Source organism: Chelonia mydas, chromosome 2 (assembly GCF_015237465.2).
Source record: "Chelonia mydas isolate rCheMyd1 chromosome 2, rCheMyd1.pri.v2, whole genome shotgun sequence".
In the NCBI taxonomy this organism is placed as follows: domain Eukaryota; kingdom Metazoa; phylum Chordata; order Testudines; family Cheloniidae; genus Chelonia; species Chelonia mydas.
In genome coordinates, this window is record NC_057850.1 from 114,001,669 (window position 1) to 114,029,058 (window position 27,390).

Below are 27,390 nucleotides of genomic sequence, written 5' to 3' on the forward strand. Positions count from 1 at the left end.
ATCTGCCAACCAGCTGACAGCCCTACAAATGGTCTTCAGAAACCAAGTGTCATTGTGGCAATGGGGGGACTAGCAAGAGCAAAGTAAGGTGGTTTTGGTAGGTAGCTGTATTGCCCAGTAGTATTATTGGGTTTCTCTCCTAAACTGTTGCAGAACCAGGACAGAAAAAAAATCATGGCAGTCACAGGAGCAAATTAAAATGGAATGGAAGGGAGTGTAAGTTACATGTCAGCAAAGGGGTTTCTGGGGAGCTTAATTTGGTATGATTTAAATATGAGGCTACAAAAAGGTGTAAATCACAGCAGCACAGACTCCCTTACACATGACTTTACAGGTTTAGAAGGCAGGAACCATCATCCACAGGGAGGGGATTTAAAAAGAAGCAGATTTGAAAACTCCTTACATTTCCTTGAGCTCTAGAATCTTGAGCTCAACCCGGATGGTCGTCACAACCCTGTGAAAGGCATTCTATACGGAGGCAGACAAAGTGCAAGTTGGAAGGCCATATTTAACTGACAAGCTAAAATAAAGCATCATTCTCAGGTACTTGCACATAGCTGTCTGTTACATCCTGAAGATTTCACAGCTCAACAAAATTCCCTGTGGAAAATTCAACTGTGATGGTAGTTGCCACTGAACACCTATTTAATTTATAAAGAATACTATTCATATTTTTTAAGAACACCACCAACTCCTGACAAAGCCATTTACTTATGTGATCATGAAGCTGCAGTTTAAAGGTGGAAAGAAGTTCAAACTAAAGCCGGCTCAAGCAAACTAGCATAAAAATCCCCCCCCCAACTTTTAATTAATATTTTAGCCAAAATCCCTCCCGCCCCCCCAAAACCCACCATTTTCAAAAGCTGTGATTTCCCCAAACTGGTTGGAATACAGGACAAAATGTTCAAAATCTTTTGACCATCTCTAGTTCAAACACAGCCCAACAATAAAGGAGAACCATAAGACCATCCCTACACGTAAACTCAGACTCTGGTTTGTGTATAATCCTTCAGATAGGCTTAAAAGCAAGTTACAACAAACCCACAAGAAGAGCCGTGTCCATTTTGCAACCTATAATTTTTAAATATAACATTTTATTGCTTAGATGGTTTGATACAGAACAGGTTTACTTTCAATTTGAATTTGGAAGTACTGTACAACTGAATAAAGAGAGGAATAGAAGTACCAAAACAATGTGTGATTCTCTGTTCATGTGGCATAAACCAGTCTTGTACACAACTTGTAGCAGCAGTTTAAGTTCCCTTTAGAAAAAATATGAATTCTACACATTTATTATTGTTTCCTGCATGGGCTGAAATCACTAAGATTAAATTTCCTTCTTGAATAGAGAGAGGGAGAGAGAGACACACACACACAGAGAAAGGGAGAGAAGATTATGAATCATTCTGAAAATGGAATCAGACTGTCACATAGCTCCGAAAAGCCATTTGAGAATAGTCACAAACATAAGTTCTCTTTTTCTTTTTGCGCTTTCACAGTCAAGTGCTTAATGTAGTGATTGAATTATTTCATCGTTAAGTCCATTGCAACTCTGACAAAAGAATTTCAGAAGATCCATTTTTTTTTGTAAAAGCCCTGAGAAAGGAAAAATAAAAGGATTCAAACAAACAAAAAAAAAAAAAAAAAAAAAAGAGAGACAAATTAGCTGAACATGCAAACTAAGCCTAAGATTCACCCATAGTTTAAACATGTTATAAACTTCACAGTTTAATATTGGGGGAAAAAAAACAACAACAAAAGTTTTCTCAGTCAAACTCAACTAATAAAAATGTCAATAAAATGTGGCAAGACCTTATAATCTACTAGGATATAGATAAAGGCTAAATAAAGCTTTAAATCAATAGTGATTATTGCTAGCAGATGTCCCGGCAGGCTGCTGGGAATTGATTACTTGCTACATTGTTCTGCAGCATAGAGTTTAGTAATGGCTTCTCCCCCACAATATTGCGCAGTTTAGTGTGGAGAGCTGCAAAAAAAACCCCAAAATTAAAAATAAACAACAAACAAAAAAAACCAAAAATACCCAAAATAATATAATAATAATTATAATTATAATAGTAATAAAAAAATTAAGGGATGTGTGAACTGGTTTAAACTAAGTAGAACACACCTGGTAAAGTTTTAAAGGAATCATTGGTTCTGATTTTTTATTAGTTTGGAGTAACTTATTTCAAAACTGGTTCATACATCCCTAATTAAAAAAAAAAAAAAAATCACATATACCTCAACCATTTTTTTTTCTTATTTTATATGCGAGATCATCACTTGAGAACATTTTTCTTCCTTTGAATTCTGGGGAGTTGGATTTCAGTCTCCAGAAATTTGTTGAAATATATATATAGAGAGAGAGAGAGGGAGAGGGAGAGGGATTTAAGGCCCCCTTCTTCCAAGTCTAATGAACGCAGGACATGTGATTTTGCATGGGAAGGGAAGGGAGGATCACAGTATGGGTGAGGGAGCTGAAGTGGTGGAAGTGCACAGTGAGACTCCGGCAATACTATGGCTCTGTCTGTCCCAGAGATCATGACTGAAGGACAACGAGAACAACAGAATGCTGAGCATACCTAAAAATGCACAGCTACAGTAGGATACATTTTGCTTAACCCAATAAATGCTGGTGGTTGGGAATATCTCCTGTTGTAGGCAACAGGAGGCCTGTGGAGAAATCTCAACCCCCAGCATTAAAGCGGTTAAACTATCATTATGAAATTTAGAAACACACACTAGTCTTCAAGCATCAACCCCAAAACCTCAGGAAGAAAGATTTTTTTTTTAAATTTATTTTATTTATTTTTAACATGTTTTATATTTGTAGTTTTATTACCAGTAGTATTTTCTTGCTTTAGAAAAAGACGGTAGCAAGATCACGGTAAGGCTCGCATTTCTTTCGTGCTTTCTTTCAACTGGAAGACTAAATAACTTTGCTCATTAGTAACAAATGTCATGTGATCGGAACGAAGCAATTTGCAGTGCCTTCCTCATGCACTCAAGGTGGGAAGGGGAGTCTTTTCATGGCCCTCCCCACACACACCCATGCAGGCACGCTATCACTAGTGAGATGTTCCCCTGTACATTTGTGGTGATTACTTGCTGGCCTCCATTTGATTCTCCAGTCAGAGGAAGGGTTCCATTTAAGTACAGTAGAAGAGCTGCAACATGAGAGGGGAGTTGGTGAAAGCTTAAACAGGGGATCCAAGCTGCACTGTAGATCTCCTTGGGCAAATATTGCCCATTCGTTTCTGCTGACTGCAGAGACTAGCAAACTGATGAATTTATAAAATAATAATAATAAAATAATAATAATAATAATAATATATTGAAGCAAATCAAACATATATAACAGCGGGTGCATAATTTCCATAGGTTAAGTTGCTATGTAACTCTTCTCTGTGTACTCAGTCCACAGTGGCCAGAAAGAATGTCTTTAAATGGTAACTAGATTACCATTTCTAATGCTGAAAAGTGGAAACAAGTTATGAGGTTGAAAGCTCTTTGTCTTTCCTGGTTTTGGCTTTAACCAACTTTGAACACCTTCAACCACCACGTCATTAATACCTGGAACTGGATTAATGCTCCATCGTATGGCAAATGCAAGAACGTCTATACTGAGAAAAATCAGCATCTCGTACATGTGTCCTCTGGCGATCTCATCTGAAATTCATGTAATTTTCTTCCAGTTATTGGCCGTGGTATCCAAGGGCTTCCCCACCCCACTGCCCCCATTTCCAGCTCAGAGAACAAACACAGCGACTATAACAGATATACAAGAACAAGCTCACACACACACCAATACAGAGGGTAACATTAATGCTTAAATGAAAAAGGTCTTCTCCAAATAATTCATTAAAATATTACAAAAAAATCATTTTTTTTTTTTTGAAAAAACCTATGATACCAAAAGATCTAATAAAGTAGTAAGGCACTCAAATCAGTATGTACTGTAGTCTCTTGCATTATTATACTGAAAGGCATATGGCACTGAATCCAGTCTGCCATACTATCCCACAGCTGAAGGTCACTCTTACAAAATATATTCCAAAAACCTTGCTCTGCTGGTTTTAGTTTGTGTGCTGGGATGGGTCCAATTTCATAGTAAGAAATTCACTCAACTCCCAAAAGCTGAGGTGCACTATCTGCAGAGGCAAGAATGTGATTCATGGGAGATTTTTTGTTGTGCATCTCCAGCAAGTCCTGAATGAAACCTGATGGACTCTCGTGATCACAGTTACCCCGAGATTCCTGATCTTTTGTGATCTGTTTCTGTGCATTCTTGTTGGACTCTGCAAGGCAAGTACTGGCTGTTCGTCCAGGGGTTTTCTCCTCTCTGCAAAGGGAATCCTTCGCTCCATTGGCCAGACTTTCTTTTCGGTTTCTAGAGACAGATGAATGGTTACCAAGGCCTGCAACTGAGTCACACTCGTTTTCTGAGATGGGGTTAGTACCACTGTGGATAGACTCATTTTCACTGTCTTCTTCACACCTAGACTGGGTCTCCTCTTTGTCACTCTCCTTCTCATGGTTCCTAGCATTCTTGACCTTCTGGTGTATGCGCTGATGACGAACCAGGCTGTGTTTCAGAGTGAAGGTCCGTTCACAGGTCTGACATTTGTACGGTCTCTCTCCTAGGACAGAATTAAGACCAAAATGTAACTAAGATTATAAATACAGTTCCCTCTCGCTTTTCAGGACAGTACAACACATAAAACTGCTCTAGACCAACGCTGTGCAGGAGGCTAGACTAGAGAATCATAATGGTCCCTTCTGACCTTAAAGTCTATGATTCTATGAACTGTGGGTTGGGACCCCAAAGTGGGTCACAACTCCCTTTTAATGGGGTCATCAGGGCTAGTCCCAACAATGTTTAGTCCCAACATTTACTGTAGGATTCCCTTTCACGTGACTTGGATGACTACCTGCTACTTGAGTATGAAGGCCAACACTTAAGTTCCTAAATAAAAGAGTCCTGATTCAGAAAGGTACTGAGCTTCTGTGTAAACAGCACCTCTGATAATCAGGCTGCTTTTCTTTAGGTGTGTAATGTTAGGCATCAACATTTGCAGGTGTTGGCTTTATTGAAGTCATATACCAAATAAATGCTTGACTTGCCACTTCAATAACAACTGATATTTAACAACTCTGTATCTAAAATCTGTGTAACTACATGGTTTCAAAATCTGGCTGTAAAACTACAACTATACTGAACCGCATGTCCACCTGTGTACCCAATTGCCTATTTAATAGTGAATTTACCTGCAACTACCCTACTGAAACACAAGACAATGGTCTTAGAGAATTCTTCAATCTTGCCCAAGGTCAGCAGGATCTGGTAGCGAGAGAGTACATCCAGCTCATACGGTTATTCATTGTTAAACATTTAGCTATCACATAAACCTCTGGGGACTGTAAAGGCATCTGCTGAAACATGTATTTTTTAAAGGGACTATGTCGTAATTTGGGTAGATGGGTTAGTAATGTGACATGCTGTATTCAGAATCTATAATTCATGTCTGTTAAAATTCCATGCCCTTAAGTGAGCAACCTTTTCTGCCAGAAGTTCAGAAAAGTCTTTTGAAACTCAAAGATGTTTGTGAAACTGAGCCAATGGCATCGAGGCAGCAGTTTCCTTTGCAGGATAAACAGACTGCACAACTTTCTTTCCCCCTGAAAAGGATGGAAATTACCACAAAACAGTAAGGACTAGCCCTGGGCACACAGGGGTTGGGGATCATAGAAGGAATGAGGACGATGGGCCCAATTTTTCTGGGCAACCAGTATTTAAAAAACAAGCCAAGCAGCATGTGAGAAAACGTTTCTTCCTCAGTCGCTGATAGAAGGGTGAACATTTTACATACAAATTATTAAACCAACTAGAATGGAACCTGCTTACAAATGAGTTCGGATATAGCAAAACTCCATCTCTTGTTAAGTAAAATAAGAGTCCCATAGTGATTCACTATGCAAATACAGACCAAGTTGCAACGTGCCTAAGCTTATAAGTGGTTTCTGAGGCAGAGAGTAACTTTACTCTCAAAAAGTTCTGGTTAGGAACCAGGAAAAAAATTTAAGGTTGTTTTTTTCCCCCTTTCTTTTTTTCCAAAAATTTTTTCACAAAAGTCTGGCAGAGTGCTGTACAGATACTGTAACTCAGAATCAGGTCCTGTTTAATGCTGCACAAGCCCTTTGGTGCACTTCATATCCTGCATCCATGATCAACAGAAAGGAAAATAAACTATGCAAGTTTGGTATGATTCCACTAATATGATAGCTTCTTGATCTTTTAAAAAATATGAGTGCGTAGAGTTAGCTCATAAATTTGAAGAGCCCACAGCAATGGATTGAGCCAGATTTAGTGTAAGTTGTACAATAATATACTAGAAAATAAACTGTAGGGACCACCCTGCATTGGAAGAGAAATGGACTAGAGATGAAGGAATGGCTCTTCCATGTATCTTATTTTTATTCTTCAGGCAGGCATTGTACAAAATTTCCCCACATAGCCTTGCCAATGCACCTCAGTCTTAACCCAAAATATTTTTGCTATTCTGATCCTAGCCCTCTTTTTTGTTTTATTGAGATGTCTTTTTTAAAAAGAAAACCTTTCAAGAAAGAGAAAGTATCTCATAGATTTTTGCCACATATAAATTTGAATGAGCAAGGGGAAAAAAAGTCAATGTAAGTGATTGAGAGTCCCCAGTTGGGGAAAAATGTGGATGGGGTCACAAAAACAATTTTTTAGAAACAACTAGCAATGAAGCTAGTTAAATGTATTACGTTTGAAGGAAAAACTCACATACTGCTCAAGGTAGTTATTCAAGACTACTACAGAAAAAGTTAAAAACCTAAAGAAAGCGGGGGGGGGAAAATGAGAAGAGAAAGACTCCAGTGACAAGTCCAACAAGGCTTCAGGAACAATTAAAATATTAAAAGCATCTGACACATGGATTGTTGAGGAGCGCATCCTCAGAAAGCACAAAAGCACCATTTGGCTCATCAGAAAATGCTAAGTTAGACTTCAGAATCCCTCTCCAAAGGCTTTCTTGAACACAGATGTATCATATGTTGTAGTGATTTTGCAATGGAGACAAATAAATACAAGAATGAGACCAAACTAGTTTTTCCTTGTGACACAACCCACATGTCTAGCAGTGAAAACTAAACTCACTGCAACACTTATCCTTCAGACTCGTAGCCCGATTTTCAAAGGTGATGATCTTTCACTGACTTCTAGGATTTGTGGGTGCTCAGCACTTTGGAAAAGTCACACTAATGGAGATTTGGTGTTATTTTTTTAAAGACTTCAATCAGAAATCAGTTTTGCATTTGAGAAGTTAATACATTCTTTATTTACTCAGGTAGGTAAAAAATTGGACCCACACGCTTTTTCAAGGTGTCTTCGTGTAGTTACTTAAGTGAAGCTTCACCTTTTATTAAAATTTAAATATGACATACCCAAGCTTAATCAGAAAATATGTGACAATGAAAAGCTACGCCAAAAAACAGCACACAAAGGAAGTCCCTTTTCCTGATGTCACTTCAGCTTACTGATAAGTGAAATTAAGCACACCTGAATTCTACACATTTGGAGCGGTGTGAATGATTCACAATTCTTTGGGGTCATAGTTATTGCTCAGCCATTCTACATGTGGATGACTATGATTTTACTAATCAAAATGACAGAGTCATCTAATCCTCCCTCGTAATGCAATGTTGAACAATATCCTGTTGCATAAGCAGAACCCCATTTATTCCATGACAGCTAATTGCACAACGAAATCACTGGAGGGCATTGTACTAAATGTATTTCACCTGCTCTGCTCAGGTTCAGAGAAAGAGTGGAAGCTGATCATGGCGTTGCCTCTCACTCAGTTAAACACAGCGAGGAGTGTGAGCAAACAGATCCACGGAGGCATGGAGATGCTGGGTCTCTAGAATCGTATGATAAACCGACTCCCATCCTCTGATGTATTCCCTTTATAGTGTCATTATACTTCAATGTGCAATAAAATATAAGAGAGGTGCAGAGCCACAGAGGAGGGGGCAGGGAGCTGGATATAAACTCTATTGCAATAGTTTCCCCGCTCTCTCCTCACCTCCAAATTCTGCACCACATAAGTTGAAAAATAATTTTGAAAAAACATAAGCCAAATACGCACCTCCCCCAGGTAGATAAATATATAATTAACATGTATTTCCACTGAGCTTTCTGCAGATGTAAAGGATTTTGCATGTTTACCATTCCCTCCCCATTCCTCTCCAATTTATTTTATGTTGCCACAGAAACTTAAACTCGCTTCATAACACAGTTTCATTGTGCAGCAGAAATTAGAAGTCCCTGCTCATGCTGAGGTCCAACAGGCTGAAGAGCTCACAGGATGCTGACCATAAGCAGCAATCTCCTCCCTGCAATACTGTCTCATGTTCTCCACTTACCTGTATGGGATCTCATGTGTCGTGTCAAGTCCTGTAGAGACCAAAACCGCTTGTTGCACACAGTACAGACTTTCTTCCTCTTGTCTGCCTTTGTGGTACTTTTTGCCCCATTAGTCTTTGGTTTTTTGTCATCATCACTCTTCTCACAGGACTTTCTCTCTGTGCTCTCTCCCTCAGAGATGCTTTCACTCTCTTCATTCTCCTTTCCTGTTGCCTCACAGTCCACAGAAGATTCTAGCACCTGTAAGTCCACTGGGGGCTCTTCCTGATCAAGAGTGGAGTCTTGCTTTGGGGGAGCTCCAGCTTCATCCTGAACACACTTGCTTTCATCCTCACTGCTCTTTTCGTCCTTTCTGTCCTCGCGAGCATGGGCCTTTTTGTGCCGTCCAAGAGTGCCAGCAAATTTGAAGGTTTTCCCACAAACATCACAGGCATGTTTCTTTTCAGTCTGAGAGCAGTTACCTGCACTCTGGTCACTCTCTGCCAGCTTGAAGTCCATCAGCTTGCTGGCAAAATTGAGGTCAAGGCTTTTGTTACTTACAGAGTCTTCCTCTGGTCCGTCTTCATACTCATCTGCTTTATCCTGTGCATCCTCTTCTCCTTGGGGCGAGTCAGCCTTTTGCTCCTGTTTGGGACTGCATTTGTTTTCCGGTAGCTCCGTTTCTTCCTCTGGCTGCTCTCTCTCGCAGGAGGTCAGATCCAGCACCCCACCTAGAGTCTCCAGATCTGACTGACTGTCTGTAGGAAAAGAGGGAATTTCCGTCAGTCAGACATCCTCCACCAACGCAGAATTAACTATGTGTCCTGTCAAGACATCACAGACTTACTAGCATCACTTCTAATTCATTCAATTTATTTACCACCAAGGCCAGTAAATGTACAGCTGAGAAGAGAACATAACAGACACCCAGAATGAGGCCATTAGGAGTCTGTAACAACATACTTTCTTCTCCAACATACAGCTACTGGGTTCTTGGGTCTCAGTTTCATTGAGCCACAGTATAATCACTCTCACTACAGAGAACAAATGGTAATGCTCAGATACCAAAGAAGGGGAGGTAAGTGCAATACTATGATAAATGCATACCAAAGATCTGCAATTATTTTTTATTTATAAAACAGGAGAGTTTTTATGCATTCTCAGAGACTACTTAATCTGTCTGTTTAAGATGTGGTTTCTATAGAACCCCTTTACAAAATAAAAACAAATATAATTAATTAGCATAATTAAGTGTTAAAGATTGTTACATTCCGAATTTGAGTAGACACAGATATAGATCATATTGATATACATCCGACATACAGAAATCACGGAAGTTTGTGCCAGTATAGGATTCAGTTCTCTATAGTGAACACATTTATTAAAATGGTACTACACCAAACGAAGACAAAAATGCAGCTATGGGCGACATCACCCACTGTTTTGTGACCCCTGCCACAACCAGATATAGGGTGAGTTATCAGCCTCAACTACTGTAGGGCTCCCTGCTTTTATCAACTTGTGTCACATTCTTAACATTGCTTAAAACACAGTTTGAGTTATAGTCCTTCATTTCTTTAAAGAAAAATGGAGATAGAGAGCTTCTGAATTCTTTATAAAGGGTGAATATGTAAATGGAAAATAATCCAGACCAGATCTGGATGCCAAAGTTGAGACTGATGCATGGGATGTAATTGCAGCTATTGTGCCTCTTTTTAGTTAAGAGTTCAGGATACAAGCTAGGCAAATCACATTACCAAAGCTGTGACTCTCCTTGCTTTAGTCAATTGTTTGCAACATTAATATAGGCCTAGATGTTAGCATTCATCAAGTGAACAGCATCATCTTTTATATTTATCACGGATCTAATATTTTGAAAAGACCTCTAACATGCTATATGTACTAGCAGCCAAAACACTGCATAACTAACAGTGGATTTAGTGTTTACCTGCAAGTCTAATAGCTTCTTAGTAACTATAGAGATTTAAAAATGCTGATAAAATTTAAAAATTATTTTCTGGCTGACACATGCACAGCACATGGAGTTTGTCTCAGAACTGCCTAGATTTTTTTTTATTATAAGCTTCTTTCATATAAAGAGAGCAACCAGAGATGATAGTAAGATAGTTATAATGCTCCTGATAGTTTGGAATAGGTTTTTGTAATACAACACCTTCACAGTGATAAGAAACAGAAAGTAAAGAAACATTGTGGCTAAGCAGAACTTCTAGTAATTGTGCATACCCACTTAATACAGCGTAATCCTGATACATTTTGGTGGGGGGTAGGAAGGACCACAGAATCACAGAAATGTAGGACTGGAAGGGACCTCAAAAGGTCAGTCCAGTCCCCTGCACTGAGGCAGGACTAAGCATTATCTATACCATCCCTGATCTGTCAGCAAGATGCAATCTCACTTGTTAAATCAGAATAGATTGGTTTACAAAGATAGTTAAATATACAAAGGACCAATAAAGTTTTCACTAGAATTCATATTCCAACCTGTGAAAACATAGGACTTAACCATAAATTGGCAGATAAGGGATTTTGGGGTGGGAGATGACTCTGAAAAACAAAGATCACCTGGAAGTTCCTTACAAATTTGGGTTCATATTTTGCCCTTTTTGGGTAATATTAGCACACAGTTTATATATAGTGGATTTTCAAGGGGGAAGTGACAAGAAAGAGTTGTGAACAAAAGAGTGGGACATCTATTGTCATTTGAGAAATTAAACAGAAATGCTATGGCATAACTCTAAAATTAGCACTGCTCTCCTACTCATACTAACAAAATCTCTCCTATTATATATATATATATATATATATATATATATATATATATATATATATATATATATATATATGTGTGTTCACAGAAAATGCTTCTGGATATTGTAATATTTAAAGCTAGCAGCCTCCTGGTTTTGTGGTGGAGTTTTTGGCAGGGGAGCAGAACTGGAATCTCATTATCAGGCTATATCCACATTGGGAAAGTTTACCAAAAAAAAAAAGTTTCCCACTGGTTCTAACAGCTGTTCAGTTGAACTGGGATGAGATTTAGTGGAAGCCATAATGTAGACAAGGCCCTGGTGGCTGCATCTGTTGTTAGCCGCACATTTTGTTAAACTAATTGAAATGCCTAGTTTTGAAAATATGGTACTGAAATGGCAATTGGATTCTCAGTTTCCAAAGTAGCAAGAGTCATGGCACATAACAGACAAATCTTTGGCCTTTTTCTTTTTTTTTTCTTGTAACACAGCCTGTTTCGCAGTGCCTGGAGGGCCTCCGTTGCCTTCTCAATAGAAAAGGCCTAACTACACTAATTATGTGACAGGCAAAGGTCGAGGCAAAAGGGAGGAGCAGGACAGGGTCTTGACTACAGGCTTTAGTTAATCACTAAGCAAAACTATGCAGGGAATGAGGGGGTGGGGCGAGGAAACTCTGTATCCACCCCAAAGACCAGTACTAGCCCAGGGAGGTAAAGGCAAGTCACAATGATCTTGAAATATGATGAACCATCGCAAAATGGCTGCCATATTCTATTACTGTCAATGGGACTGAAGCCACAGGTTGACCCTCAGCAACAGGGATGCTATCTCCCACTGTTACCAATGGGTTGAAGCCAGGCTGGTCTCTGTGAAGATGGTGACCCCTTCGTCACTCATGAGGGCCTGGCAGGGAACAGAAGAATGTGGAAGTGCCAAGAATGGGGCAGTGAGGGCAGCAGGCATGTGTTAGGGAACAGGAATGGAAATTATGAGAACTCAAGAGGAATGTGGGAAGCAGGAGATGGAGTGAGGGGAGGCAGAACAATGGAGAGCATGAGGAGACTGGGGTTAGGAGTGCAGAGGAATGGAGGGGGATGGGGCGGGAAGGATCTATAGCAACCTAGAAATGCTGTGCAAAAGTAGGAATATCTGTTTTGTTTTTAAAAAAACAACCAAACTTTACCCTATTTCTCTTGGGACAGGGGACCATGCACCCACCTTTGTCATTCTCTTCAATGCAGGAGATCTATTCCAAAGGGTGGGTGGATTACAGATTGAATTTGAGCATGTGACCCTACGTGTGTGGAGTCAAGAAATGGTGTGTAGAGAGGGGCTTAGAGCCAATCAGGAGTTGTGAGGGGAAGGGAAGACCTTGTGAGCTGGAAATAGCTAGTCTAGCTGTGAGAGCTTTCCATTTCAAAAGCTAGGCACCACATTAAGGTGTCCTGTTTGAGATTCATATACAAAATTCAGATACAAGCTAGGAATACATTAAAATCTGTGTGTGTGTGTATTGGGAGTGATACTTTTTGCTGCATCTGGATCAGCACATATTTTTAGGAACAATTTCACAGGTCTGTTATGAAGGGGCTCAGGAAGAAGCGTTATTATTGTATGAAAACTAGGGGTTATAGTGGAAAAACTGTTTTGTAACCTTAATATTAGTAGTTATTATCAGAAAGTGGTCTAATAGTCTCCAAGGAAGCTGTAGGAACCCCATCACATAAAGACATTTAAAAACTGGAGTAGGCAAAGCACTAGAAATAATGCTGTACGAACAACTGACACTGCCAAAAGGAGAAGATAGAATAAAATAGAATAGTAGAGCATCCATCTACATTCACCACCAGCACGGTGCTTAACTTCTAGGATATCCCAAGGAACACCGCCTTTCATGTGTGTAAGATGGCACATTTTCTTTCACTATCTGACCAGCTTCCACTAGGTGGAACCATTTAGTAAGTTTTTTTTAATGTTTTAAAAACACACAAGGTACAGCTTTTCCTAGTTCCACCACCAAAGTAGGGAACACCTGCCCAATCACAAGAGGCTTATGATATCAAAGCTCTAAAGTGTTTTTTTCTTCTTCTTCATATTCACTCAAAATATATATTACTGATACCCCTATTAAATCCAGTCACCTTTAATGAGACTAATACACATTAAAAACAGCTAGTTTATGTTTGAGGATTTCAGTCATACTCCTAAAACCCTTCCAACTAAAGGGAAAAGCATAAAAAGACAAGTGCAACTTATTTAAAATAAATAAATCCCATCAACTTGTAATAAATGTGGGAAAAATCACCAATTCCCCCCCCCCCCCAAATAGTCATTAAATACAGTAACTGGTGAAAAACCAGATGCCATGATATTGCTGATCTTCCGATACAGGTTCTGATCCTGCAATACCTTCTTCAAGTGAATAGTCATTACTCATGTGAACAGTCCTATTGACTGACATGAGTGAAACTGTTTAAGACTGAGTCTGCTAATTTGTCCAAGAAGTAGAAATCAGTATCTGAATACACCAGAAAGCCTAAAGAATTTCCCAGCTGTTTTAAGATGAATTCCACTGTTTAATCAGGAAAGTGTTTTTATACTCCACTGGCTTAATGCAAACAATCATTATATATCTTCTATACAAGATTCTCTACTAAGTAACAGCACTTGCTTTAAAACAACTTCATGGCTCTTGTCTTTGTCATGCACTCTAGTGCTAAGCAACTCTTCCTTTGTCATGAACTATGATCTGGAACCTGAAGTTGCTATGCATGCGAGTCTTGCCGGCCACAGAGACTGCAGTTTCAAGCCCTCTGTCCTGCTAGAAAGTAACAATGATATATTTGACATGTACTGGGGGCTGCAACACTTGTTGCAAAGTCATAATTCTCTAGTGTAGACAGGGCCTGAGAGACGTAAGGATGGATCACAGAGATGGAGATTTCTAAGCTATGATGGATTCTGCTAAACATACTAAATATACTTATTTGTAAATATTTGCCTAGTTACCTCTGGAAGTAGTTCTCAACTTTCTCATACTGTGGACCACTTTCTGAACATATTTGTCTGTCTTTCTGTATTACAGAATAGAGAGGCCCTCTCTTACCTAACTCCCAGTCCCAATTCCACGCCTTCCCTGCATCAATTAGAGCATAGTGTTTAGTCACAAGAAACAGTAAAATAAAGCTGCTTTCATATGTTAGATATGGGTATTTTATTGTGTCCCCCCCACATTTTGTCTCTGGTTATTTCCTCTCCCTGGGTCTAGGGCTTCACATTTATTTATACCAAGTCTCCCCTCATCGCCTGAAGTCTGACTTTGTCTCTTCTATTCTGTACTATTACAATCCTCTTCATTTATACTCTATGGCTTCCCTTCATTTCAGAATGCTGCGTACAAGCTACTCTCTCACCTAAGAAGTGGGAACATACACATCCTCTCTCACTTTCACAGATTCTCTATCCATCTCTGAATCCTATTCATAAATGACACCCTGGTTTTTGAGAACTCCTGTACACTTGTTTCATATTACATGACCTCTCAAATTGCATTTCCTGTCTTTACATCTCACCTTAAAGCTTTCCTCTTTGATTTAGCTTGTGGTTGTGTCTAACTCTCATCCAAACATCTCCTCCTTCCCTTTTCCAGTGACATTGGTGCTGATAATCACTGGCTAATGACAGCCATCTTCTTTACAACCTTTAAAATCACAGCCCTTGCAAACTTCTTCCATGTTAGCCGGACTACACTATTTACCCACCTTTTATAAGAGCCAGAAGAAGAATTAAAACATCCCTGTCTCTAAGGTAATATCACTGAAATGGAAAGTATTTTAAAAATATAATTTGCGTTAATCATTTATGCTCTTTACATACCTTGGACAACGAAAGGAGACTGCAAGTCCAAGGCTGTACAATGATTTGGGAATATGATTAAAAGACAATTTGATCCTGTCTTCGCGGCAAGACTATGCTGTGTGGGAGGAACTGTATTGTAACTGCATTCCCCAGCACTACTCTTGGGGGAATTCTGCGCCACTGCACATGCGCAGAATTAATGTGTCCTGCAGATTCCTCCCTCTTCTCTTCATTACAGTACAACGCCATCTATCAAAGAATTCATGGATATTGGAAATCCTCATATAAATGGGAATTCAGAATAATGGAAGGAAGGTATGGTGCACTCTGCTGTAACTGACTGTTGGTTAAATCAGGGTTCAGTATAATGGGGTTGATTTGTAACTTCGTTAACAGGCTAATCAAAACCACGTCCCTCCTGCTGCTTTTAAATTCATTGTTAGAACACAACTTTTATGAAACCTACTCAAAAGATTCCTGACATAGAAGCTCTCTTTGAAGTGTGTATGTACTTCTCAATGAAGGTTCGCCCGTGCAAACTACAACCAGAGGCATATTAAATAATTTTCAGGCAACAGACTCACACAGCCATCTGCTTGGCTTCCCTCTAAGTTCGGTCTCTCCTGTGTAGTCAACACAGAAAAACTACTGAATAATTGCCACTACCCTTGTTCCTATCAGCTTGCCCTTTCTGAACAAACACTGCTCCGCCCTTTGAAAACTAACTAAAGCCTTGTGTCATGCAGCAATGAATTTGCTTCATTTCTCTACAGCCTCCAAACAAATTAACACAACTTGTCTTGTTATTCTGAACAACCTGAAAGAACTACCTGTGCTATCATGAGATCCAGCATCACTTTCTTTAGACTGGGGGATAAGCCCGTTTCTTCTCAGAGAGCAGTTGGCAACTCCATGTTTGCGCAAGAGGTGGCGTTCACAGTTAGATTTGGTAGAAAAGAAGACATCACATTTTTGACAGGGGAAGGGCTTCTGACCTGAAGCGGGAAAAAAAAAATATTTATCTATCTTTCTAATGTGTAATAAGAGCCTCTCTGGTTTCTCGTTGGTTTGAGACCATATGTGATTAATGTGACGATTATATTTCCCCTACAACTAAAATTTCATCCTATCCTGCCTGGGTGGATGAAGTTCACTCTCACCTCCTTGGTGTCCCAGGAAAACTACTACAACATACTAGTTGTAAGCTTCTTAATAGAAGGATCTTTTCTCTCTGTGTGTTGCATCAGGCCTGTTGTGTTATGGGCCTGATGCAACTTCCCTCTGAAATCACTGGGGACGTTTTTCCATTGACTTCAACAGAAGCTACATCAGGCCCTGTGTAAACAGCAATGATCATCTCTCTGCATGTTTGGAATGAGAATAACAAAAGGAGTAAACATAAAAAGCTAGAATAGCAAAATAGAACTGGGTATAGAAAGCTTTAAAAAAGCCAAAGCAAAAACAAATGCCATGCAATGGAATCACAAAAATGGCTCTAAAAGATACCTTGCTGAAGAAGGAAGAGGTGGAGACGAGGGGTGTGTATAAAAGGAAATCAGCTACTGTAAGAAACCAAAGGGTAGCCTCATCACCTTCATACAGTGCAGATAATATGGTCACTTCCCTCATTTTAATCTTGCATGAGTTGGGTTCTGTGCTAATTAGCATCTGAATCTGAATTAGGGAATCATGTGTCACTTAAACAACCCTGTATCTCACAACTGAACGGTGGTAGTCACATAGCTCCCTCTGATGAGTTCTGCTTCTTCCCCTTTCTCGATTTTCTCAGTGTAAATTCAGCATTCCGCAAGTGGCATGGTACTGCTGTCTATAGGCTGATAAGCTGCTCACTTCTTAGCTGGCCTGCTAATTATATTGGCTGTAAAATTAAGACTTGAAATATTTATACCATCTTTGTCTCCACATGTACTTGGCTTCTTTCCATAATCCAAATATAAAACAGAACTTCAAAGTGGAGGCCCTTTTGCAGTTTGCTGCACGTTGGCTCTGTGCTTTTCAATGTTTCTCTGCATGTATGCAGTAGGAGGGTTAGTTTGAAAATAATTATTTATAACTCAGAACCAGCTTCTCAGATCAGAATCTCCGGGCCATTTCTAACACGAAAAGCTTTCACACAGCCATCTTTGTATAAAACAGTCTAATACATTTAAAGCAGATACAACCTAAACTTTTTGTTCTTCTGACCTTCGCACAAACACACACATTAGACTGAGGTCTCAAGTCCTACCTACAAATCCTGCTTGTTGTGCAAAATGTACTTCCCCCACATACACCCATGTATTTTGCCAACATCAAACTTAAACTAATAGATTAAAGAAACACGGTTAGGCCTCAGAAGGGCCACACACTTTGGACTCCTCAAAATAAGAACTTAAAAACTGGACAATTCTCTCTCTCTCTCCCTCTCTTTTTTCTAATTGAAAAAAGTTTTGCATAAGAAAATGCAGGAAATCCTGGGTAATCCCATTAATAATAATGAGGATTTTCCCCCCAATGAACTCAAAAGTGCTATTTCAAATAGACTCAGGATGTGGCAAACTTCTCAGAAGTTTCTCCAACCCCCCCCCCCCCCCCCCATTTTATTTTAAGTCAGGTAGCAAATTACATGAAGAGACAATGTTTTGGCCTCAAGGCTTTTTCCCAGGCTTTAAATAACAAATTGTTCTTGTGATAGGATACCTCATGCAAGTAGGTACATTAACTCTTTTTAGTTAAACTGATTAGGACTGAGCTTTGAGTTTTAATTATTTACTTTTTCCATAAAGACATCATTGCTTGGCCTGAAGCTTACACATTGATGTAAGACGACTCACTGTAGAACTCAGAAAGCAATGCAAAAGAACTACTGTCTGGGTCAGGCAATTTTTAGGGAATCTTCAATAGCATCTATTTAATACACAAAAAAAGGATTACAAAACAATTACAGCATAACTTAAGAGAATTTCTTAACTTTTCTTAAACAGAATCAACTCATGGTATTTTCAAAATTTATTTATTTTTTCCACTGTCACCATAAGGGGGAAAGACATAATTACTGTGAAAAAGTGTTACAGTGAAGATATCAATTCAAAATTAGTTTTTTTTTTTTTCAGATTAAGTTATTAAAACAAAGAATTTTTAAAACCTAGTTACTTTTCCTTATTTGTGCCTTTATGTATTTCTCAGCATGGACAATAAAAACAGACTTGTCAGTCTCATTTTATTTATAGTTGATTTCATTTCAGAGTCTAGTGGTTATTTTGCAAGGTTTGCAAGTCAAAGTTTATTTGTTTAAAAAAATGCTTCCACCAGTAAGTCTTAGCAACATCTCAGTGTTAAAATGTTAATACCAAAAGCTCATTTTTAAAACCCTATGCCTTAGGCCAAATTTGACCTGACAGCATCCGTTAAAGAATCACTCAGGAAGGTTTTTAATGAGCACACCACTGATTTAAAATATATAAGATTAACCTGCTGTAGACTCAGGGGTCCAAATACACCAGATTTCTTTTTCAACCATGCACTGCCCCACATGCAAGGAACAAAGTGAAATTAATCATCTGTGAAGTACCCTCTTGTTTGTTTCACTTTAGTATTGGAACACAGAGGAGGAAGACAGGGAGAAAAGCAGAGGGATGAGGGTTGGAAAAATAAAGTGAAGGGAGAGGACAACTTGAGAAAAATCAAATACAATCAAGCAAAGAAGAATGAAGATAGATAGATATTAAAAGGACAAGGGTTCAGGTATACTCAGACACAGTGGTACAAGTGTGCAGGTACCACTTCTGTGCTCTTCCAAATCAGAGTATACCTGATGCACTGATGCCCAACCACATGCTGCGCACCACAATACAAACCAATGGTATTTCATTTGCAGGTCAAATACTTCCGGAGAAAAGTTCCTGGAGTCACAGGGACATACTGAGGTGGAGATGAGGAAGTGGCAGGAAGCTATATGGGACTTGGTAGTGCGAGGGATAGAGCAAAAAATGTGGGAGAGGATGACAGATGAGGAACTTAATGATGGGGCAAGGCACCAGCAAGGAAGATGTGATGGTGCTCCGGCACTATCAAAGAGGAAGGGGCCAGCATGCATGGGATGGGGTGGCAAAAAGCACAGACTGTGTTTAGTTATTTTTTTTTTAAAATAGAGGGGGCAGAAGGGAACCACCTTTTAAAAATGAAAAACATATTCTGACCCTCCTTGGAAGAAATACCCCCACTATTAACAAGCATAAGAGACATATATTTTAACTTTTTCACATTTGTATAACACACTTGCTTAATGTTGGCACGTGAAGCCCAATTTAATGCTTGAAATGGTGGAGCTTTTCCTCATTAGGATACTCATTTGCTAAGCTAACTGGATAATTTAAACACTGGAACAACACAGATTAACAACAGATGGGGAGAGGTTATTCACCACTTCCCCTACTAAATCAATCTCTATTATTTGTTTCACAACAGCTTATTACAGAAATATAGGAAGATTTGAGGACATGGATGTGGTGAGTGGCAAAAGCCAGGACTGTAGGCCTTGCAAGTGAGAATACAGTTCCAAGATTTCCCCCTAACTCCTTCAGATCTGTTGAGGCCAAAACCTTTAAGCGTCTTCTCCACCACTGTCCCAAGTCAGGGAATGCATAGCTAACTGAATAAAATATTCATAGTTTTCATTACAAGAAGGCTAAATAGACTGAATGTTTTTTGACTTGCTCTGAAGTTTAACCTGAGCTACCCAACACATTAAGGAGTTCTGATCTGCGAAAGGGGTTCGGGGAAACTATCTTTTCCCAAACCTTCTACTAACCTGAAGCTGTCCCCCTCAAAAATTCCCATTGCACAGCTTTTACTAACATACCTACCTCTCTGGCACCCAGCAATATTGTATCTACTATACCTGGCTCCCAACAATTTCTTCTATGTGGTCACACCTATGACAGAGGGTCCTATCAATGTTTCAAAATATTTATAGCTTCTTTTTGTTATTCACGACTGCTTTCCTGACCAGTACTTCACGGGCCTTCATATCGCACTCCTCTTCAGTCATTTGGTTTAGTCTCCGAGGCCTTGTCTACATTAGAGTTTTCAGCCGTCAATTTTGTTGCACTGGTGCAAAACCCTGAGTATAGGGTTAGCATGCTCGTGTTACCCAGGCTAAACTGCACTAGTCATAGTTTACATAGGCAAACCACATCGACACTAAGGGTGTGTGCCAGCACTACACCAGTGTCACTGTTAAAAAACTCAGTGTAGACAAGGACAGAGTGTACCAGGATGAATCTGAATTGATAGTAACAATCACTGTAAGTGATGCCATCAGCAGAGCGGCTGCTCAGCAAGAAGGAGGATACTGGGCTAGATGGACCACTGGTCTGACCCAGTCTGGCCGTTCTTATGTTCTTTGCCTATGCTGGGGAGCTGCACCACTTTACGCTCTCAGTGGCCAGCCACAAATTAGCTGTACCGGTGCAAGTCCCTAGGGTAGACAAGCAAAGCTGCTCTATGAACTGATGGAGCTCATCCACAGCTTGGAGTTAAGGTAAGTTCCACCAGTACACATCATGGCTTATTGTGGTTTCCTCTGTCTACACTAGGTGTCTGACCAGGGCAGGTACTTTGGTGGCTAGTCATTGACAGCTGTAAGCAGAGCAAACTCCAAGTGAAGACACACAGTCTTCTGCCTCACACACCGGATGCATTTCCTGCTTTAGAGGGTGGTGATTTTCTGCTAAGGATGCATTTCCTCTTTGGAGGGTGGTGATTTAGAAGAGTGCTTCTCAAGCTATCCGATGTGGGGGACCGGCATTTTTTTTTTTCCAAACCGGCAGCCGATGGCTTGCGGACCGGCACCGGTCCGTGGACCAACACTTTGTGTAGCACTGATTTAGAAGATGATTAAGAGGGACCTCAAACGCCCCTTATCACTGAAAACAAGCTGTGTATTTAGCGAGAGAAAGCAATCTGTTCTGTACAAGGCAGAAAATAATAGCTTTACTGTTGAACGGGTGTTCTGCAAGTTACATGCTCATGTCACCCAAAGTGGTCTGTAACAGGGACTGCTCTATGGGTCAGAGTCCCTTTAAATTGCTTAACTAACTTTTTCCAGCTCTTCAGTTTTCTCTCTTCATTAGAGAGACAGTAAGCTATTATATTTTGTATTCTTTTCAAAATGGAGGTTAACTTCCCTACAGTCTCTACAAGCAGTAAACTCCTTTGTGAATCAACCCTACCTGGTTAATATAGAGAATTCCCACAGGAGAGAACAATGCTTACAAATGCCTGTTACTCTTATTCTTCTTGATGTCAGGATTTCCTCAACATAAAAGCAAATGCTAAGAGCTTAAACTGCTATTTCTCCTCTTTAAATAAAATGAAAGAGAGACTAGAGGTCCAAGACTGCAGCTTTGCTTCTCTCTGTACACAGGATGAGAGTCTACCCATTGCTCTGCTGCAATGCTAGTTGAAAAGGGAAAGTAAAAAGCAATGCAGCATTCACTACAGCATTATTTATTTGTTTTAAAGTGAAAAACAAACAGATCAGTCTCCTCGTAATGCCCTTCGAATATAAAAGTTTAATGTTATTTACGCAGCAACACAATATTAAGAAAAAGTTCCAAGGAATATACAGTAAGTCTTGCTTCAGGGCATAAGTCAGCCTCCTACATGTCTGGGGTTAGGAAGAAACATCCCCTGTGGTGCAGGTTATTACACAGCTGATCATTGTGATGTTTCTTGCATCTTCCTCGGAAGCGCGGGGTACTAAACTAGAGGGACCATTTCTTTGATCCAGCATGGAGGTTCCTACGATCTTGTTCTGCTATAGAGTTTTACATTTTTTTGCTCTCAGTTTTAAAATGTCCTTATATATTTACTAAAGCTGACAAGCTGCTAATGAAGAAAGGCAGCCAAACAAATAATCAACAAACACAACTGTTCGATACATAAACTCATCTTCAGAATAAAGTTAGAATAATTGAAAACTAGAGGGCAAATTCTCTTCCTAAGCACAACAGAGGAACTCCACTGATGTCAACTGAGGCTTACAACTACACTGTGAACTAGGGGTGTGATTCCCTGGCTTGCGTACACATACTCGCATTAACTCTCATTGAGTTAGCAGAGGCACAACTGAGCTGTGCCGAGGACAAACTGCCTGGGTATGTACGTGGCTCAACTCTTCCTCTGCTGCTACTCCCACGAATATACGGCTATTTATACTCGAGCTAATGCGAGTATGCGCACACAGAATCACACCCCTAGCTCACAGCGTAGACATAACCTGATTTGTGCCAGAGTTGCACTTCATAGAGGAGAGCAAAATTTACCCCTCGATATCCATGCTTACAGAAGTTAGGCTAGCTACAATATTATTGAGAAACACCATAGCAGAATGTTGTGTTTTCATACCCCAAAATAACGGGAATGGTTGAGAAGTCACAAAACAAAGAGCAAAACTATTCAGACTATAAACAGGGGGAGAAGAATGAATGAATGATACTCTTCCTTCCCCTCCCTCCAGCTAACATGGCGTGCTGAGTCTCCCAAGAAGTGAGAGAGTCTCTTTTAGGGTAAGATAAGCTCAGTGACTACAACCTAGCCATTACAGCATGAGGCTCTCTTACCTGTGTGAGTGAGCATGTGGCGCTGCAGGGAACTCGCCCAAGGAAAGACTCGGGGACAATAAGGACAGGTGATTTTTTGCAGGCAGTTTGAGTAAGCATTCCTCTTTCCTCTCAGCAGCTTATCATCGGCAGTTTCTCTCTCATCTTCACTTGTTCCGTTTCTGTCAGCTTCCTCTTTGAAATCATCAGTGGACTGCAGAAATGGACTAAATTTATTAGTGTCTGTGGTAGCTAGCATCTTCTCTATGCTAGCAAACTCCCCGCTTGACTCCAGGTCCACACCGCTGCTCGCTTTAGGCTTGTTTTTTGTTCCTTTCTTCCTGCCTCTTTTCTTAGCCAATCCAGCATCAGCAACAGGAGATTTCTCTGGAACATTTGGATTGTATGCCTTCTGAGTAAGGTCACTGGGAAGGCTGGAATCTTTCTGGATAGCCATCGTGATTGTCGCTTTTGGTTTGGAGTTCCCTGATTTATCAGAACCAGCGGAGCTGCTGGCTGCCTTGGGACTGGAGTCTGTTACCTCTGTTTTCAGCAAAGCAGGAGCAGAAGACACAGATGAAATGATCTGGGCAATGGAAGCCAGAGGTGGCAGCTCTTTAGTTACCGGAGGCTTTGGCAAAAGAGGTGGTGGCTTAGGCCTCAAGGGTCGCAGCAAGCCAGGGTTGCCGAGAAGAGCTGGGGAAATGATTGGGACAGTCAAATGCAAGGGACCCTTCGGTGGCTGGGAATGTTTGAGGGCTCCATTTTTCTCCACGTTCCCATTGGCACTGAAGGCCAGAGGGCACTGCTGACAGTTATAGAGCTTGTCGCTATTCCCAGAAACTTGGTCTTGTTTCTTGGCTTCACTCTGGACTTCATCTTTATCCTTCTTGAGGGTTTTGGGAATCGACAGGTCTATGGGCTCCATGGAACAGTCATAGTGAGACAAGGAAGAGGTGCCAAACAGGTTCTCCTGCTTCACTTGCACTGTGCTTAAGTTTTTGTTCTTTTGCGAGAAGTCTAAAGGCTCGTCAAAGTCCATCGGGAAATTATTTGCAGGTTCAAGTTTGATTGGAACATGAGAAGGTGCCCCCCGCAAAAAGCCATTCTGTGATTCCAGGAAAGACGTGATGGACTTGTGGTCCATGTAAGTGCTGTCCTCCAGTAGTGGAGGGTCTTGCTGGTTCTCCTGAGGACTGCAGTCCACTACCAGGATGTAGTTCTCTATTTCCCTCTCTTGCACGTGTAAGTGTTGCTTGAGGATATGGTGAATGCAGTTTCGCTTGGCTGAGAAGGCAGTGCCGCACTCTTTGCACTCAAACGGCTTCTTCTTCTGGCAGCCGCTGTGAGTCCTCATGTGTATGCGCAGGGCGCGATAATGCTTGAGGTCCTCACCGCAGAATTTGCACACTGTGTCAGGGGAGCAGAAAGCATCCACCATCTCCGCTGCATTGCTGGTGACATACTCAATGTTCTTTTCTATGTCCTTCCTGGTCACTTTGAGGTGCTTTTTGCGCAGGTGCCTCTCACAGTTGGCTTTCACTGTGAAAGGGTAGTGGCAAATTTTACAGATGTACGGCCTCTCTCCACTGTGCGTCCGCAGGTGCCGAATCAGTGCTGCCTTGTCAGCTGCAATGTATTCGCAGATGTTGCACTGGTAAGGGGAGATGCCCAAGTGAGAGCGAATGTGAGCCCTCAAGACACCAGAGAAGGCAAACACCTGGTCGCAGAAGCGACACGGGTACAAGACTTTCCTCATTGCCGGCGCTTTCTTGTTTGCGGCCCCCGCAATGATGGCCTTGAGGTCCCCTTCTGTGACCTCTTGCTTGATCTTGGCTTCCATACTCAAAGGCAACAGGGCTTCTATGATACTATCTTGTTCCAGCTGGGTTTTCATTTCGTGCTGACTCAGTGGCTCTGTCTTGGGCTGAGGGAATAACTGTGAAGAAGGACTGGATTTGTTTCCTGATTTGGACTGCGTAAGGTGAGCCCTGGAAGCGGACTCCACGGAGTTTTTGATCAGCCTCAGTGATGGCGGGGGAAGGCTTGGACTGATGCACCCAGGCGAGGCTTGCTGTGCACTGATCAGTGGAGGTGGCGTAGAGGTCGCTACAACTGTTCGAGGAGCCACCAAGGGCTTTGGCTTCAGTGGAGGCATATGCTTGAAAATAGACTGTACGGGGACAGCAGGTGCCTTAGAAAGTGGCGGAAGACTTATCTGAGGAGGAGCTGAAGAAGCCATCTTCAAGATCTGCTGAATGTCAGCCAGTTCGATAGCAGACTCGTTGGAGATGGGTTTGACCACAATACTGCTGTCGGGCTGAATGATAAAGCCCTTCTGGAAAGGCTGCAGCGACAGGAGCTTCATGTTCTCTTTTGTAGGTGGAAGGACCGAAAAAGAACCTCCCATGGAAGCAGCTTCCAGAGCAGACATGTTCAGCAGGCTAGTGCTGCCAGGTTCCTGAGGTAGGTTACTCTTCAGTGTTCTAAGCTGCATTTCTTGGACCTCATCTTGCATAACCTCCTCCTGTTTGACAGGCTTGATGTCTTTGGTGTGCTGTAGGCCCAAGGACGCCATGTAGACTTTCTGGTCTGGATTCTCACCAGCTGGGGTCTTCATCTGCGGTTTGTGCTTTTCTTTTCCCTGATCAACCATATGGGTTTCTGTGTGCAGTTTGAGTGCCGAATGCATGGGGAATGCCTTGTTACATGTCTCGCAAATAAACCGATGAAATTCACTGATGCATCTTCGTAGATTCGTTTCACACCAGACCTACAAGATAGCCACAAAATAATGTAACTGACCTAGTATTTGAATTAGAAAACCCAAATATCAAACAAGCCTTATGTTTCTGCAGAAAAAGAAAACAAATTTCACTTCTCCCCCCTCAAGAGATAGCAAATTTTATAGCAAACTTTCTTCTTTTCCAGTGTAAACTAACCTTTTTCAGAACATGAAGATTATTATTATTATTTTTTTTTTTACACAAAATATCCCTTTATATAAACAATCAAATAATATCCATCAGAAGTTAACAAGTAATTTTATTAACAAAACAGAGAAATTTAAAAAGGGGAAGGTAACAAACAAGAGGAGAGAGGTTTACAGCAAGTGAAGTTTATGTAAATTTATTGTAAAACACCTCAAAGGGGAACATATTTAAATTCATGCATACTTTTATTAAGGTATGTGTGAATTAACTGTAGCCCTTGGGCTCCTCTCATGTTGCTAGTATTGGCCGTGTGAGGCAAAGTTTGTCCACCATTGTTTTATACATGCCAGGTTTATTCCAGGACATCATTTTTAAACAGAGGGCTAGCACTATGTTTACAAGTATCGAGGGTAGCTGTGTTAGTCTGTATCCACAAAAACAACAAGGAGTCCGGTGGCACCTTAAAGACTAACAGATTTATTTGAGCATAAGCTTTCGTGGGTAAAAACCTCACTTCTTCAGATGCATGGAGTGAAAGTTACAGATGCAGACATAAATATACTGACACATGAAGAGAAGGGAGTTACCTCACAAGTGGAGAACCAGTGTTGACAAGGCCAATTTGATCAGGGTGGATGTAGTCCACTCCCAACAAGAGATGAGGAGCTGTCAATTCCAGGAGAGGCAAAGCTGGTTCTCCACTTGTGAGGTAACTAACTCCCTTCTCTTCATGTGTCAGTATGTCTGCATCTGTAACTTTCACTCCATGCATCTGAAGAAGAGGTTTTTACCCACGAAAACTTATGCTCAAATAAATCGGTTAGTCTTTAAGCTGCCACCAGACAGTATGTTTACAGAATCTACATTTTTGTTTATTCTGGTATCCTCCAGGGTTTACAACTCAGACAGGCAGGGATAGCAAAATGATGTTTCTAAAAAGACAACATGTTAACGCCCTACAATTCGTCTCCCTTTAAAGAAAGGTAAATCCTGTGCAGAATCCTGGAGAATAATTATATTACATTTTTACATACACTATCCATACCTAAAACCATGTGTGTATATATATACACACATTTAGTGGCGATAATTATGTGATAAATTGCATTCATAGGAACCTATGACTACATCATCTGCTTTCTGCCTACTAATCCAGCTCTTCCAGGACAAATTCTAACTTTTCAAACTTCTGAGCAATTTAGTAATAAAAATAATAAAAGAAATCAACCTGCCAAAAAATGTTCCCTTCTTTCCTGAATGTGGAATTCCTTCATAAAAACCATACCACTCTGAGATGCAGACTGGGATAGCTATACACAGTCCTGCGCCAGTGACAGAATTTAGGTCTAGTACAGGGGTGGGCAAACTTTTTCTTCTGAGGGCCACATCAGGGAACAGAAATTGTATGGCGAGCCATGAATGCTCACAAAATTGGGGTTGAGGTGCGGTCCCAGGGGTGGGGATGAGAGGTTTGGGGTGCAGGAGGGTACTCCGAGTTGGGATCGAGGGGTTTGGAGAGCAGGAGGGGAATCAGGGCTGGGGCAGGGAGCTGGAGCATGGGGAAAGGCTCAAGGGGTGCAGGCTCTGAGTGGCACTTACCTCAAGCGGCTCCCGGAAGCAGTGGCATATCCCTTCTCCAGCTCCTATGCAGAGGCGTGGCCAGGTGGCTCTGCACGCTGCCCCATCCGCAGGCACTGCCCCTGCAGCTCCATTGGAGCGTGTAGGAGCTGGAGCGGGGCCATGTCGCGGCTTCCAGGAGCTGCATGGTATGGCCTCCGACCCTGCACCCTGGTCGG

General features: G+C 40.9%; 1 protein-coding gene across 6 annotated transcripts in view; it reads right to left on the minus strand.

Moving 5' to 3' along the window:
- Nucleotides 1-1,074: 1,074 nt before the first annotated feature.
- The window catches only part of RREB1 (ras responsive element binding protein 1), a 140,906-nt gene continuing 114,590 nt past the window's right edge, over nt 1,075-27,390 (minus strand). For 5 of the 6 annotated variants that reach the window (XM_043540156.1, XM_043540155.1, XM_043540159.1 and 2 more), the window contains 4 exons: nt 22,683-25,434; nt 15,888-16,052; nt 8,452-9,189; nt 1,075-4,643 (listed from right to left, as the gene is read on the minus strand). In XM_043540156.1, coding sequence (XP_043396091.1) covers nt 4,123-4,643; nt 8,452-9,189; nt 15,888-16,052; nt 22,683-25,434 — 4,176 coding nt within the window. In that variant the 3' untranslated portion in view covers nt 1,075-4,122. The remainder of the gene's footprint in view (nt 4,644-8,451; nt 9,190-15,887; nt 16,053-22,682; nt 25,435-27,390) is intronic. The other variant, XM_027826662.3, reaches the window with a different exon arrangement.